General features: G+C 36.5%; 2 protein-coding genes and 1 pseudogene across 4 annotated transcripts; 2 read left to right on the forward strand and 1 right to left on the reverse strand.

The window, feature by feature from the left end:
- Positions 1-1,594: 1,594 nt before the first annotated feature.
- Positions 1,595-4,060, forward strand: LOC137734839 (small ribosomal subunit protein uS15). The gene is made up of 5 exons (XM_068474134.2): positions 1,595-1,754; positions 1,852-1,924; positions 2,706-2,844; positions 2,941-3,127; positions 3,762-4,060. Exons 1-5 carry the CDS (start codon positions 1,732-1,734, stop codon positions 3,793-3,795), a joined length of 456 nt encoding a protein of 151 aa, XP_068330235.1. The 5' UTR covers positions 1,595-1,731; the 3' UTR covers positions 3,796-4,060.
- Positions 4,061-9,152: 5,092 nt separating this feature from the next.
- On the forward strand, positions 9,153-11,327 carry LOC137734888 (large ribosomal subunit protein eL22y). 2 transcript variants are annotated; one of them, XM_068474203.2, is made up of 3 exons: positions 9,153-9,359; positions 9,971-10,219; positions 10,966-11,327. In XM_068474203.2, the coding sequence occupies exons 2-3, from the start codon at positions 9,987-9,989 to the stop codon at positions 11,108-11,110; spliced, it is 378 nt and encodes a 125-aa protein (XP_068330304.2). In that variant the 5' UTR covers positions 9,153-9,359; positions 9,971-9,986; the 3' UTR covers positions 11,111-11,327. The 2 variants fall into 2 exon arrangements, with proteins under 2 accessions (XP_068330304.2, XP_068330305.2); XM_068474204.2 differs by having other exon boundaries at positions 9,220-9,359; positions 9,974-10,219.
- Positions 11,328-12,972: 1,645 nt separating this feature from the next.
- LOC148695718 (uncharacterized) lies at positions 12,973-14,422 on the reverse strand (annotated as a pseudogene). Its single transcript, XR_015964023.1, has 3 exons — positions 14,079-14,422; positions 13,927-14,007; positions 12,973-13,393 (listed from the first exon to the last, which is right to left on the reverse strand). The product of XR_015964023.1 is annotated as an uncharacterized LOC148695718 (transcript).
- Between the last annotated feature and the right edge of the window lie 642 nt (positions 14,423-15,064).

The following is a 15,064-nucleotide window of genomic DNA, read 5'->3' on the forward strand; positions in this document are numbered from 1 at the left end:
GAGGAGAGAGAGAGAGAGAGAGACAGAGAAAGACAGAGAGTGAGGGAAAGAGGGAGGGAATCCCGGGAGAAAAGAGAGTGTATGAGTGTGTGTGGTCCCACAACCCACACAACACAACACTAATGTGATAAAAACGAACTAGGGGGTAAAATTGTAATTTCATACATACGTTTCGTTATTTTCCGAGACGGGATGTCACATTCAAGCACTCAAAACCCACGGAATCTCGCCGGGAAAACACCACCAACTTTGGCCAAGCTTGTAACTCACGATCCCGACATCCAAAACCTTCAAACGAACCACCCCGAGCCTCCTAAGGACCTCACCAAGCTTCCTACAAGCTAAAATGGGTATGGCTGAACTCCTACGGACCTCACGAGCACGAATATGTAATTTGTTTCCTCAATCTGTGAAGGTTTCAATGGTTTTTGGGTGTGTCCGTACATATGGGGATAGAAATGGGAGAGAGAGAGGGAAAGGGACAGGGATAAGGATACGGGACAGGGAAAAGGGTGAGGGGGTGTGGAGGAGTGTGTGTGGTCCAAAACCAGCCAAACAAAATCCAAAAACAACCACACAACGAAACAAACATGATAGGGGCAAAATCGTCATTTCACCTCTACGGTACGAAAAGTCCGGGACGGGCTGTCACATCCTAAGACCATCTCCAACCCTTGGCCTAAAACCTAAAATTTTTAGCCCATAAAATTTAGGTTTTAATCCAAAAACAACTTTTCTTCTCCAACCATTCTCGCCTAAAATTTTAGCCCAATATTATTAAAGAATGAATTTAGGTTAATTTTTTTTAAATTAACTTTTTTTAAAACAAAAAATTATGTAGACTATCCTAATTTAATTTTATGAATATTTTAACCTAAAAATATTTAGATTCTGATAAATAAAATCACTAAGTTGACACCATGAAACTCATAAAACACTATAGAAGTATATGAAATACATGATAAAGATGTATATTAGATCTTATTTTAGCCATTGAATTTAAATTTGGACCGTTAATCTTTATTTTTTATTTTTTATTTTTTATCATTGATTTAATCGTAGTAGATCTTAGTCGTTGGATTCAATGAATTTATAAATATAAAACTAAAAAAAAAATATATTGAGTAGGGTTGCAGAAAAAGCCATTGGATCTAATTAATCCATGCCATAGATGAAGAAAGAGTAATTGGGCTCAGCAACAAGGCCGACAACACCCACGTGGGTGGGACCTTGGGGCTTTAAAGCTTTAGCGCGTTTGAGGCGTGAGGCGTGTTAAGTGCCGAGCGCTTTCCTTTTTGCTGGCGTGTCCACGTGCAGACGTAGGCCAACCCACTAACCCAAACTCAAATCTTGGCCGGAATCTGACATTTTTATAGGTTTTAGGTTGTAATTCCAAATTAGAACTAGGGTTAGAATGGATTGGGGGGAATATAAGGAAGATTATAGATTTTAGGCCATGGATTGAAGTTGGTCTAAACCATCTCAATAAAAAATCCAAAAATAGTTACCCCCACCCCACAAAAAGAAAAAAAAGAAAAAAAAAAGAAAAAGAAGGGAGTGTGTAAATAAAACAACTCAATAAACAAAATCCAAAAATGAGTTAAACCCCCAAAATAAAAAAACAGAGTGAAAACCTACCCACTCTATGTTAGGGTTTATCGGCGGGCAACAAAGGAAGCCAAAACTTAGACTAACGAGGAAGGGGTTTGAGACGACGGCAAGGCAGTCAGGATGGGGCGTATGCACAGCGGAGGGTTCGTTCTTTCCTTCTTATTCTCCGAACAAACTCCGCTAATCAACTCCATCACGATTCGTTTTAACCTGACCCATTTTCTTCGTGCTGTTTTGCAGTAAGGGTATTTCGGCTTCCGCTCTACCGTACAAGAGGACCCCTCCGAGCTGGTTGAAGATCTCTACTCAGGATGTGAGAAAACCATAACTCTTCAACTCTTGAATATGTCAATTGGTTTGTGTTATGATTTGTTTGGTTGATGAGAATTGATGTAAATTTTGAGTATTTAGCTCGATTTCATGTCCCCTCTTTGGGGGAAAAACGAAAATTAAAGTGGGTGTTCTTATCCGATCGGTATCGGATGGCAAACGAGTTTTCTTTTTGTCTTTGTAAATTTGGTTCATGGGTTTATTTGGTTAATGAGCTACCAAACAGAACCTTATCGGGCGAACTGTTTTTCTATGTATTATTTCCATAAATGGATTGATTGACGATAAATGTAGCGAGGGAAGACAAAAAATGAACTATTGATATTTTATTGATAATATGTGAAAAAAAAATCTATTTCTTTTAATTTCATTTGGGAATAAAACTTTGAGTCTGATTGTTGTTGTCATCTTTGCAGTCACTGTAACCCTTAATCACTGTTTTTTTTATTTTTATTTTTTGGGTTCTTGTCAAGTGGCTTTCAACATTTTCATTTTAGAATAATCAAAACCTCATGTTTGTTTTCTGTGTGCAGTGTTCATTTAACCTGTTTTGTTATTATGCCTTTATATCTACAATGAATGGTATGATACATTAGCGGCAATGCCAATCGCTGCAACCCCATTCCCCTTGATTGAACAAATGAAGCTTGTTTCGTTGTATTTTAACTACTAATATTTCCAAGAGCATTGATTTCCCATGCTAAGGAATTATATACAGTTGTTCATTGTTTATTATACTTACGTGGTTGGTTTTTGTTTTTAAGGTTGAGGAGAACATCTGTAAGTTTGCCAAGAAGGGCCTGACGCCCTCTCAAATTGGTGTTATTCTCCGTGATTCTCATGGGATTGCTCAGGTGAAGAGTGTTACGGGAAGCAAGATATTGCGTATTCTGAAGGCTCATGGTGTGTCTTTCGTTGATGTTTATTTTCATATTTTGTTTTACGCTTTGGAGTCAAATGAGTGAATGATTTCTTTGCCCTTTGTTCTTTATGGGTTAGGTCTTGCTCCAGAAATTCCTGAGGATTTGTACCACCTCATCAAGAAAGCTGTCTCAATCAGGAAGCATTTGGAGAGGAACAGGAAGGACAAGGATTCTAAGTTTAGATTGATCCTGGTTGAGAGCAGAATCCATCGCCTTGCTCGTTACTACAAGAAGACAAAGAAGCTTCCCCCAGTGTGGAAATAGTAAGTATCTGTTTTTGCTTTTGGATTTGTTTTGTCTTCATATATCATAGGGATGGGGTTTTGATTAACCTAACTTGTAGACGCATACTGGAATTGTTCACTTAATGCTAGGGTTGGAAGGGGTTTGTTAGTGGGTACTGTTTGTTATTATCCTGCTAGCGCTCAAAGAGTCATGCAAGTACCATACATGTCTGCATTTCAATATTGGAAATAGATGTCGCCCTAGCTCCTTGAAACAATTTAAGATTCTTCTGCTTATTATGAATTATGTCGCCTTTTCTGGACTTCCAATATCTGAAGAAACCCACTGTGTGTGGCAATCTTATTTTCTGTCAAGAACATTGTATATTTCTAAAATTTTCCCCTCAGAAATGAAATCTATGTGAGATGTGAAGTATTAGCGTTTGGTTTCGCCCAATTAATTAAACATGCTAGTTCTAGAGTGTCATACGTGAAAGTGAGGCTGGAGTAGTTCTTGAAGTGAAATTATCCACCTTTTCGTGACTGCTTGTACTAGTGCGCATCATGAAGAGCATTGGTTCTGCTGCTTGCTCAATTGAAATTATATCTTGGGTTTTTTTTTTGTCAACTAGTTCTTCTTCAATTGCTTATTTTTGTTAATCTCTTTGTACAGTGAATCTACCACCGCCAGCACTCTTGTGGCTTAAGTCCGATATGATTGGCACCAATTTCGGGTGTACACATTAAAAGCAGGACCAGTTTTTAGTATGTTATCTTCTTTGTTTGCTTCAATTTGGGAACTAAATGAACATCACATCAGGTTTGATAGTTGATTTTTGTTTGGATGTTTAAGTTCCGTAATCAGGTTTTTGCTGGATTTCATCTTCTGTTATTTTTTTCATTTTTATGGAGAGGGTCCTCTATTACTCATTATGTTAAATCCTTGATTCTTTTAAGAGATTGGTGCCTTAATTCTCTGTTATTGTTAGTGGAAAGCTTAGATATCAGATTACACCCTGTCCTTAACAAACCAAAACGCTGCGAGATCTTCGCAGAATCCATTTCTTGGATTGTTGTTCCAGATTAATGAAACTCGTAGTAGTAGATTTGACTGTCATTCGATAATCTTGTAGCGTGGCTTGTAATAGGATTAAAACGATTGGTATTGTGTAAGGTAGCAATAAATTGTTGTCATATCTCTGTAATTCAGTTGCTAGTGAAAATTTGAGACTTATTTTGGGAGCGCGCGTATTGCTATACGCCGCCCAACGAGTGCTTGAGATATCTCATGTTCAAATCTCATAAATAGCAAGTCCAAAACAATTTATTTTCCCAACTTTACTATAAATTTATTGTTGTATTTAAAAAAAAAAAAATACTAGTAAAATCTCCTAGGCATGCATGTTGGTGTCGCATTATATGTGCAGATTCTTATGACTTTCTGTGTCACCTACCTACAAGCATAATGCGAGCATGACATTGAAATCCACTCATCAATCTCTCATGCATCATTAGTCTCGGATTTGCCTCAGTTTACAAGTTCAAAATTGGCGACTCGATTGAGATGTATCCCCTCAATACATATTCAATATCGATCTTCACAACATTTCTTAGTTAATAGTCCTCTCACCTTTTATGTATGTATTTTTTTCACTATGTATTTGAGATATTGGAGGGGACTAAAAGACGTTCAACTTTAAGAGTAATTTAGGCTGTGAAGTGTTGGAATCACTGATACACAACTTATTTGGGTTGGTGCGTTTACTTAAACTACATATTACTAAAACTTTGATGGTCAACCAAACCATCAAACAATTATTATTATTATAGCCCTCTAAATAAAACTGAATAGAAAAAAAAATTATGGACACTTTAGTAATTGTATATACACGAATTTTACTGTTTTTTAAATTTCAAAATTGAACCACCTTCATTCCTGATTCCTCTCTCATTCTCTCTATTTTCTTTTTCTGTTATTGGCGTCACAGATTCGGGGTGTGTGGTCCAACACAAGACAAAGAGATTGGGTTTGGTGGCTGGGTGGATTTTTTATGGGGACGAGACAGAGATCGGAAGAGAAATGTGGTGGTGGCTGATGATGGTGATGAGTTGAGGACGTAGTGTGGTTCCTGTCGGTTATGATGGATGTTGTGTTCTGTTTTTAAATTATTTATTTTTGGATTAACGATAGGTTTTAAATGTGGTGAGAATGCCAACGTAATTACGGTTGGTATGACGAATTGAAGCAGGAGCTTTGTGATGTTTTGGTTATGGTTTCAGTAGGTGCAGACAGCCTGCCCAAAATGAAATTTCGTAAGGATTTCATTCCACTTACGAATTGCATTATACCCTCGCAATCCCATGTGCAGGTTATAAATAACATGAACGTCAAACTCCAACACAGAGAGGTGTTTCGTAGATTTTCCGGCGGGTTATTCTTTTGCCTTTTAAAATTTATTTTATATTTTAAGCTTGTTAGGGTTCTATAAATTAAACAATTAAACCGGTAACCATTACCAAATCAATTGAGTGACAAAAATAAAAAATTGGCAGACGCGCATAAAAATATCAGGTACATGGGATTTGATAGATATAGGCACGTAACAACAGCTGTAAGAAGGGCTTTTGCAGTGTGACCACAAATGATTTTCGCACTCATATTGCGTGTGCCAGTTAGCTAGTGTACTAAATAAGTGTTAGATTAATTAAACGGATCAAAGCCACTTATGCGCTCCATACCCGCTTATCTAATACACTCCAAAAAAGAAATCGGCTAAAATAGTTGGCTAGGCGTCCCTTTACAACATCATCGTAGCTCTCCATCTCCACCCAGCCGCCATGGCAGGCTCAAAATTTTCTTTCCGTCTTGTGCTCACTCTTTGTCCTCTATCTTTCTACAGCTTCGCAAGTCAAATGGCTCTCTTCGTTGGCGGGGTCTTCTGGTTCGTCTCAGTTTTCAGCCCAACCGACCAAAAGGACGAGCATTGTAGGAAGTGCAAGATAGCTATACGACAAATACTGGTCCTTCTTCTGCCGGCCCGTGGAGATTGTACAATTATGAATAGGGAGCTGCATTTGTTGGTATTTTACATGTTTCACCAAATCCTACTCTCACTTAAATAAATACAAGCAATTGTTCATGCTATGTACGTGGTTACTAAAATTTTAAAGATAAAATTTAAAAAAGGAGAAAATATAAATGGTTTTGATCGCTAAAGCTTTTTGGTCGCTGAAGAGATTGTTTATATCTTAGCAACTATTTTGTTGTTAACTATTTCGTTACTAAAAATTTATTTTATTTGGAAGAACACGTGGAAAATAGGGGGTTATGGAGACAACTGATATGATATGGTTAACTAGCTGTGAGAGAGAGAACAAAATCGTAAAACCATTTTGTGTCTAATTTACTCTATAGTTTTGTTGATAGGGTTAGAATGGTCTTTTCATTTTTTTTTGGTTAACAAAGAGAATACTATTACAAAACTGATTTTTTTACCAAAATGGAACATACCTCTTCATTTGGTTTTTAAGATTTGAAATCAATAGATGTAGTTTCTGATTTTGTTCACCATTAATCATTTTAGTAATTCGGTAAAAATTTCAGTTAAATAAAAACCAAAATGATAAAAATAACCTCCATTTAATAAACAATGGGCCAAAGTGATTTGACAAAAATGTAGCGTATTTTTTGTCATTTTATCCTTATATAATGGAAAATGTTAACAGAATGACCAAAATGATTGATAGTGAACAAACTTAAGAACCACTCATATCGACTTCAAATATCAAGGATTAAGGTGAGGAATTATACCAATTTCAAATACCATTTTAACTAAAAAGCATTAAAAAGCATATGTATAATAAATAATACATTATAATGGTTTTGCCCTCCATAGCCTCTACCGCTATTGTAGAACTAAATTTGAATTTAATCCATACCCTATGGCAAACAATTTTTTGTCTATGGATCAAATCCGACAATTGAAATATCAACAAAATTATATACTATCTGATAAAAATTAAATATTTACACAAAAACTGACATTTTAGGACTTCCTCCGCATGTAGAGAGGTGCTTTTTAATTTTTACAAGTGATTTATGCACTTTAAATATGTGATTATCAACTAAATATTAGTTTAGTGATATTTTGTTTCTAAATATATGTAATACTGTTACAAATAAAAATGAGTAAATCTTAGTTTACTATCCTCAAGTTTCATGGTTTTCATGAAGGTTTTTTGCGTCCAGTGTCATACCTAAAATGTTAATTTTGGGACAATCTTATACATTCATTAGTGTTAAATCAGCCGTTAACTGATGACGTGACAAACGTCATGTGTCAATATAGGACACACATGAATATTAAAAAATTAAAAAAAATTAAAAATTAAAAATTAAAAATATAAATAAATAAATAAATAAAAATTTCTGGGCGTTCGTTCACCCCTCCCTTCTCTTCCCTGCACCCAACCTCCCCGCACACCCACCCATTCCCCTCCTTCTCCCTCCCTACTCTCCTCTGCACTCACCCTCCCCGCACACCCACCCACAGATTTTGATCCAAGAAAACAAGAAGGAGAACCAGAAATTCAATCAAATCGACAGAGAAAATAAAAACATAGCAAATCGGAATCGAAAAAACCACAAAGAAGCCATATAAGCCACCAAGAAAAATGAATCAAAATATCACAAAAAATTTGAAATCCCAAAATATTACTCAGAATCTAAGTGACGCAGAAGCAGAAGCAGAACCTAGAGAGAGATTCATAAATAAATGGATGATTTTAAATTTTGTGCTTTTCGAATTGCTTGTGTATATAAAATGTTGAATTGCAGAGATTTACTGGGAAATTTTTGGATACGAAGGGTTTAATTTTTTTGATTCAAGTGGGAACCAAGGGGATTTTATTGTGCGTGGAGATACTAGAACCATGCCTCTTTCTTTAATTCAAATTTCTAGGGTTACCGATTTCGCCGGAATCTTCACCGCCAAGCCAAAATACGACTATTTATATTGTGGGTCTTCTTTATATGGAAATCTGAGTCCCCAGAGAGTGAGAGAGTGGATTGCTTACCACATCCGGCTGTTCGGGCCGAGATCCCATTTCGTAATCCACGACGCCGGCGGGATCCATGAGGAGGTGCTGGAGGTTCTGAAGCCATGGATGGAGCTCGGATACGTGACGCTGCAGGACATCAGGGAGCAGGAGAGGTTCGATGGGTATTATCACAACCAGTTCATGGTGGTGAATGATCACTTGCACATGTATAAATTTGAATTTCTGGTTCTCACTCTTGTTTTTATGGATCGAAATCGGTGGGTGTGCGGGGAGGGTGGGTGCAGAGGAGAGAAGGAGGGGAATGAGTGGGTGTGCGGGGAGGTTGGGCGCAGGGAAGAGAATGGAGGGAGGAGGGGGTCGGGACTCGGGAGGGGTGAACGAACGCCCAGATATATATTTTATTTTTTTATTTTTTATATTCACGTGAGCCCTATATTGACGTATGGTGTTACGTCATCTGTTAACGGTTGATTTAACAGTCAGAGTAACGGATATATAAGACTGTCCCAAAATTAATACTTTATATATGATTTCGGGATAATTTTTTTTTTTCATAAATCAAATGTTGAAAACCACGAAATTTGAAAATAGTAAACTGAGATTTATCCAATAAAAATTTAAGATGAAATAAAAATATTTCTTTAAAGTGCCATGATTTATACTTGCACTAGTTTTTAGTAATTATGTGTTTGTCTTTTCCTAAGTTACATATGAAAATAGGCATGCTCCACTACTAATATAATTTTTTATATCAAGTCCTAATTTTCGTTTTAAAATCAGTTAATATTACGATCTAGTGGTATTACTCTTCATTGATAAGTAAGATGTCTTAGATTCGGTTCTATCCAAAGAAAAATTTGAAGCACATTATAGTTAGCAAATTATGAAGCCTATTGTGAGATTTAGCCACTCTCCTATCCTCTAATGTAGATAATATTATTTGTTAAAATAAAAAAAAAAAACCTCGTCTCAAATAAAACCCTAACTGAGTGAATTCCACATCGTTTTCCAAAGGCTGAAAAGAGGACCAAACGCAGTAAGGGAGGCCCGCAAAGTCGGCCCAATAGTCGACAAAAGGCTGATAAACCCTAGCTCATTTCTCCTCCTGTATATTAGCACTCTGCCGCCGCGAGCTTTAACCTTCTTGGTTGTCTTCAGTTATCTCTCATTTTCCAACTGAACCCATCACCCCGTTCCCTCTCAATTCCCGGTACGTTCTGGTTTTTCGTTTACTGGTTGACCCTTTGTGTGGCTCCGTCGCATCCTGCAGATGATTTATTAATTTAATTTTTCTGTGATAACACTATATTTTTCAATGGATTTGTTTTGTTTTTATAATTTATTTTTGGGTTTAATTCAAATTTTAGGTGGTGTTGTTCTTGGATTCGAAATTGCTAGATTCTTAGGTTCATAATTCAGAGTTCAGACTGTTGTTTTTAGTATAATTCAATGAAGTCGTTGTTCGTTTTGTTGGATTTAAATTCATGGTGCTTTTGGGTTGAAGTGATAGTTAAAATGTGAAATCTTCACCTTTCGGTTGGTATTCGTGTTGAACTGATGAAGTTTTATGCTCAGTGATGTAATTATCAGGTTTTACAAGGAAATAATTGACATATATATATATATATATATATATGTATGTATGCATGTATGTTTGTGTATAGACTTGGACATATACGGTGTGTGTGCAGTGCTGCCGAATCTTAATACATTGATTTGTTTCGTGTGATTTGTATGCATATTTTGATGTACAAAGATGTATGCAAATGCGGTATTTGTTCTCGTGAATGTTGGGCTTATATTTGTTTTGTATTTTGGCAGCAGGAGATAATCGACAATGAGTCGAGGAGCTGCAGCAGCAGGTCCCAAGGGGAAAAAGAAGGGTGTGACTTTTACCATTGACTGCGGAAAGCCTGTGGAGGACAAGATCATGGACATTGCATCCCTTGAGAAGTTTCTTCAGGAGAGGATCAAGGTCGGAGGCAAGGCTGGTGCACTCGGCGATGCTGTCAGTGTGACCCGTGAGAAGAGCAAGATCACTGTCAGCTCTGACAGTAACTTCTCAAAGAGGTATTTTTGTTGATCTTTCGTGATTAATTCTTGTATGACTAATTGAAGGTGTGGTTAATTTATTAAATTCGTGCATTCTTTTTAATGCTTGGTGAGTTTAGCATGACTTTCTTTGGAATATTTGTGTCTTGATCCAGACATTGATGTTTAACATGCATTGAATTCTATTTAGTTCTCTTTCTTTTTAGTGTGCTTAACGGATGAAATCTAGCCCTTTTGTGCAGAGCATCCTTTGAATTTTGCTCTGATGACTTGCTGTCTCTGTGATGATAGCTATTTTACATTTTAACTGTCAAATGCTTATAGATATTAGAGCAAATCTGCATAGCCATCTGAAGGTTAATGCTTAGTGAAGTTGATTTTTCGAAATACTCCTAGGTACTCATTTCAACTGAATTCTACGTCGTTCATAAATATTAACATTTGATCCTTTGTTTGACTCTTCTGTAAATTTTGTTAAACCGTCATTTTTGTAGAGCAGCTCGAGCTTATAGATTATATCATTTTGTGTTTAAAATCCTGAAATAATAAACTCAAACAAAAAAAAAAAAAAAAAAAAAAAAAGAAGGATTTCGTCTCTTTGTTTAGTTGGATGATTGTGACTCATCCGGCATTCCATTTTAGGTTTCTATTTTCATTTTATGCAACCCTAGGTTAAACAAGTTCTTTGCCCGTAACTGTAACTGAAAAATGGAGTACAGTTTTTGCGTAGTTTTACAAATATTTTTGTTGTTTTTGTGGTTCAGGTATCTGAAGTACTTGACAAAGAAATATCTAAAGAAGCACAACGTGCGAGATTGGCTACGAGTGATTGCTTCCAACAAGGATAGAAACGTCTACGAACTGAGATACTTCAACATTGCCGAGAACGAAGGGGAGGAGGAAGATTAAGATGCCGGGTCATCCAAGAACCTTGTTCGCTTATTCCGTTTTACGCGTGGTACTGTTAAAATTAATGCTGTTTTGAAATTTTGTTTTTCTTTCTAATGAGATATTTGCTATCAGTGGATGAGAATACAGATGTGGATTGTAAGGAGTTGAACTAGTTATGTTTTAACGAATTCACCGGGTGATATTCTCAAAGTTTTCAGCACAGCTATTTCTTCTCCCTGATTGTTGTTTCATCCCTTTTAACTTATGATGTCGAGCCTGTTGCCGAGTTGACGTTGAAATTCTTTGAGATTGCTACTTTATTAGTTTTAACATCGATGCGGCTCATCCGGTCGTTGAACCCTAAGTACGAAATTCAGGGCATTTTTCGCGAGGCCGTTGTTTCAGTTTTTCATTCAACTTCTCTTCCTTATGGTGCAAATAGCGCGGATCAGCCTAGTAAAACGGACACCTCCGCAACCAGCAGATGGAAGAACAATTTGTATCTTAAATTTTCATCTCTTTCTTTGTTACTGAAATGAGTTTTTAAGCCTAAATTACAAAGTAAAACAAAAATTAGTACAGCTAAAGGGGTGGCGGCATGAAGGAAGCCCAGAATTTACGACAACACTGAGAAGCAAGAGATTTTTCTTCAATATTACGTAACATTTGAGTTATACGGAAATGAATGACTAAGATTGAAATAAGATCTAAACAATACTAAAAATCAAATTAAACAGTTAAAACACCCCAACCAAGAGGCCCAAAACCTAATGTGCAAGCAAAGGCGTTCTTGTTATTTCTTTGGTATGAAAGGTACGAAGCTAGATATCACATAAATTATGCAGGTTGTGAGCAGCATTTAGGTCGCTAAATTAAGCATGTTTTGATGCTGTAAACTTTTCTCAATTTATAAGTTGGAGGATTTTATTGAGTTGAGCAAGAATGCATCTTCAATTGTCCTCTACCCTTCAACTTTTTAATACAGCATAGCTTGTCCGCACCATACTCCATGAAAGAAGTAACCATGGACGTCCAGGCAGTAGGCAAGTGCGGCCTCACAAACTTCCAACCAAGGATGGCAGAAAACGAAACTAATAACACAAGTCAACTAGAATAGAGTACATGAACAAAAAACCTACACAACACAAAAATAAGAAATTGATGTGTATGCGTGTGGGGTTGAATTCGTGCCACAATTTTTTTACATAACTTTTGACGTATTTTTTGGGGGCATATTTCCTAATATATTTCAACGATCTGAACCGTCTCTAAAGATATAGGTCCCTTACGTGTATTTAAATTACTTCTTTGGTATCTGAATTATGTCAATTATATGTATATGCATGTATAGGTTCCCGCTGAACTTTTCAAGCTCACCCTAACTAAATTTTGCAAGTTTACGAACTAGGCAATCGTAGACTGCAAGTTTACGAACTAGGCAATCGTAGAGGTTAGACGAACTGAGTTGGTAATAGATAGGAGGCTTGGAGTTTATTAGTGCTGGTATGTTTGTAAAAATTCTTGGTAATTTGTATAAGAGCAATTTTCTTGGAATTTTATTTTTATCCTTTATTTATTTATTAAATTTTAAATCGTGTGTTGGAATTGGGGTTTTGTACCAAGTACCAACCCTGGGCCTAGGGCGGTTCCACAGAAGCGTGTTAAAAATTATTTTACAAAAAAGTGTCACAGGTTCGTCCATACATACATATACATATACATATACATATACATATACATATATATATATATATTTCAATTTCACAATAAGTTAAACTAAAGATGGAAAACCTATAATTAATCTTGGAATAATACAATTAAAAAGATGCAGTAATCACAGTTGACTAAACTGAACTCCAAGTGTGAATCAATCAGATGTGCAGTAACCCAATTTAAATCAATATAAAAATGATATTGCAAAATATAATTCCATATAAATATCGGAAACACAACACTTTGGAATAACATTATTCAAAATTACAAGTCTACCTTACCTATGACGAGGAGCCTCCAGGTAGAAATCATAAATCGAACTTGGAATAAGGTCAACAGAGCAATGAAAATTCCTTAAAAATATTGATTTATCTTTAGTTTGAAGCCGATTGCCTTGTAACATTGTGTTTGGTTGCAGAGAGGGAGGGCATATTGCTGTTGCCTGTTGGAGTATTGACTCGATCAACATTTGTAATTTAAGAATACTGAATCTCGTACACATTCCTCTGGTGCTTTTTGCTTGCCCTGAAGGTGGAAGAAGCCCCGCTGCCGGAAACGCTATTTCCATCTGTTCTCTGCTACCGGAACCTATAGATATATTGTCGTACCAATATCATTCATTACTTGGTTAAAAAAACTGCATTCTGAAACGCAACATTCCCTATGGTGTCTAGTATACACAAGTACACGCCAACAAGGAAGTGAACACTCAAAAACCTCCCAAGAAAGAGGAGGGAAGAGGAAAGGAACCGTAGAACAAACACTAACATTACTTGTACAGACAAATCACAGGTATGGCGGATTTATATCCTTCCTAAATCATACACCCAGCACTCTGCACTAACATAACCATTTAAATAGAAAGCCATGGGAGCATTATTATTGCCAATGTACCTTCACTGGTATTGCAACACATACCATTCTCTTCTACTACTTAAATGGAAAAGGGTGACTCTGAGTGTTCGGTACAAAAGGTCGGTAACCCTTTTGAATCTATTTCTTAGTTGACTGCTCCTTTCCAGGAAATGCCTAATGCCTCAAGCTACAACTTTTTATAGGTTTTATAGCCATTGTTCATTTGTTCTTGCGATAGGCTGTATTAACGAACAAAAGAAATTTACCTTGTCATGAAGTCCTCTTGAAATCCTATGTGTTGCTTGACCAGTTGTCTTATCTGCTTCTTTGGTCTCCTCAAGCGCTACCTGATGTACAATCACAGCTTAAGTTAAAGAATTATGCAAATGAAAAATCAAATCCCAGAAAAATTACGTACGCCATCACCGCCTGCCCTTCTAGTTCTTGTAGAAGTGTTATCGCTCCATCTACACCACCATATGTGACTCTGCAAGTCTGAACAGAGAAATTACGGCCCTGAGAATGTGCGCCTTGCACATTGTTGCGGTCATTTCTATACCCCACATCCTTGCTTTTCCTCTCTGCTAGATTCAACATGGCAACCATGAACATCTTACAGCCAACTTAAATTACAAGCTAGAGGACAACCCTTAACAGTTTTTAAGCAACAAAGATGTGGAAATTTCACTACGGTCCACAACATCATCTGGATGCTCAATTGATGGTTCTTTGCCTGAAACTGATCGCTTTCCAATGTTATCTCTTTCATCCCCAGTAACTTTATCTTGCCATCCCTCATCATCAGAGTTCAATTCTTCAACTGATATTTTGTTGGCTCTACCACTCTCCGGTGTATCATTAGAAACGGAACTTGGACCGAACATACTAGACTCGAAGATGCTACCAATCGGGCGACTGAAGAAGGGATCACCAAATGGATCCCTTCCACCAAAAAGGCTAGGGATCTTGCTTCTTCTGGACCCAAATCCCTGGAAACTATCTAACAATCCGTGTGACCGAGAAACACCATCTCTAGTGTCTCTTTCACTTTGCATTTTGGTGGTGTTTTTCCCTCTGGAATCAGAAAATGCCAGTATAGATTATTCTTTATAATAACACATTAAAAACCACGAATAAAAATGTTCAAAAAACCACTGTTTTAAGTTCAATTAGGTATGCTATTATGCTACAAAACAACAAAATATATGACTCAAAATCGAACTTTTGAAGCATTTCATATAATTGATTAAAAATAAAATCGATTAGTTACTTACCAAAGGCAAGTGATTCAAAACAAAATTATCAACATATCAATTTCATATAATTAGAGAAAATCATAAAACTTAAATCACACAAAACTAATTAGTTATCGAAATGTGTATTTACCACTACATTAACATGTAC

The sequence above is a fragment of the Pyrus communis genome, chromosome 7 (assembly GCF_041283825.1).
Source record: "Pyrus communis isolate YQ-2024b chromosome 7, ASM4128382v1, whole genome shotgun sequence".
NCBI classification, from domain to species: Eukaryota; Viridiplantae; Streptophyta; class Magnoliopsida; order Rosales; family Rosaceae; genus Pyrus; species Pyrus communis.

Bases quoted from the DNA above. Each gene is read 5' to 3' on its own strand.
- LOC137734888 (XM_068474203.2), top strand. From the start codon at position 9,987: ATGAGTCGAGGAGCTGCAGCAGCAGGTCCCAAGGGGAAAAAGAAGGGT. The intron at 10,220-10,965 runs GTATTTTTGTTG...TTTGTGGTTCAG, and splicing joins GACAGTAACTTCTCAAAGAG to GTATCTGAAGTACTTGACAA.
- LOC137734839 (XM_068474134.2), top strand. From the start codon at position 1,732: ATGGGGCGTATGCACAGCGGAGG. The intron at 1,925-2,705 runs GTGAGAAAACCA...TTTGTTTTTAAG, and splicing joins TGAAGATCTCTACTCAGGAT to GTTGAGGAGAACATCTGTAA. The intron at 3,128-3,761 runs GTAAGTATCTGT...CTCTTTGTACAG, and splicing joins CTTCCCCCAGTGTGGAAATA to TGAATCTACCACCGCCAGCA.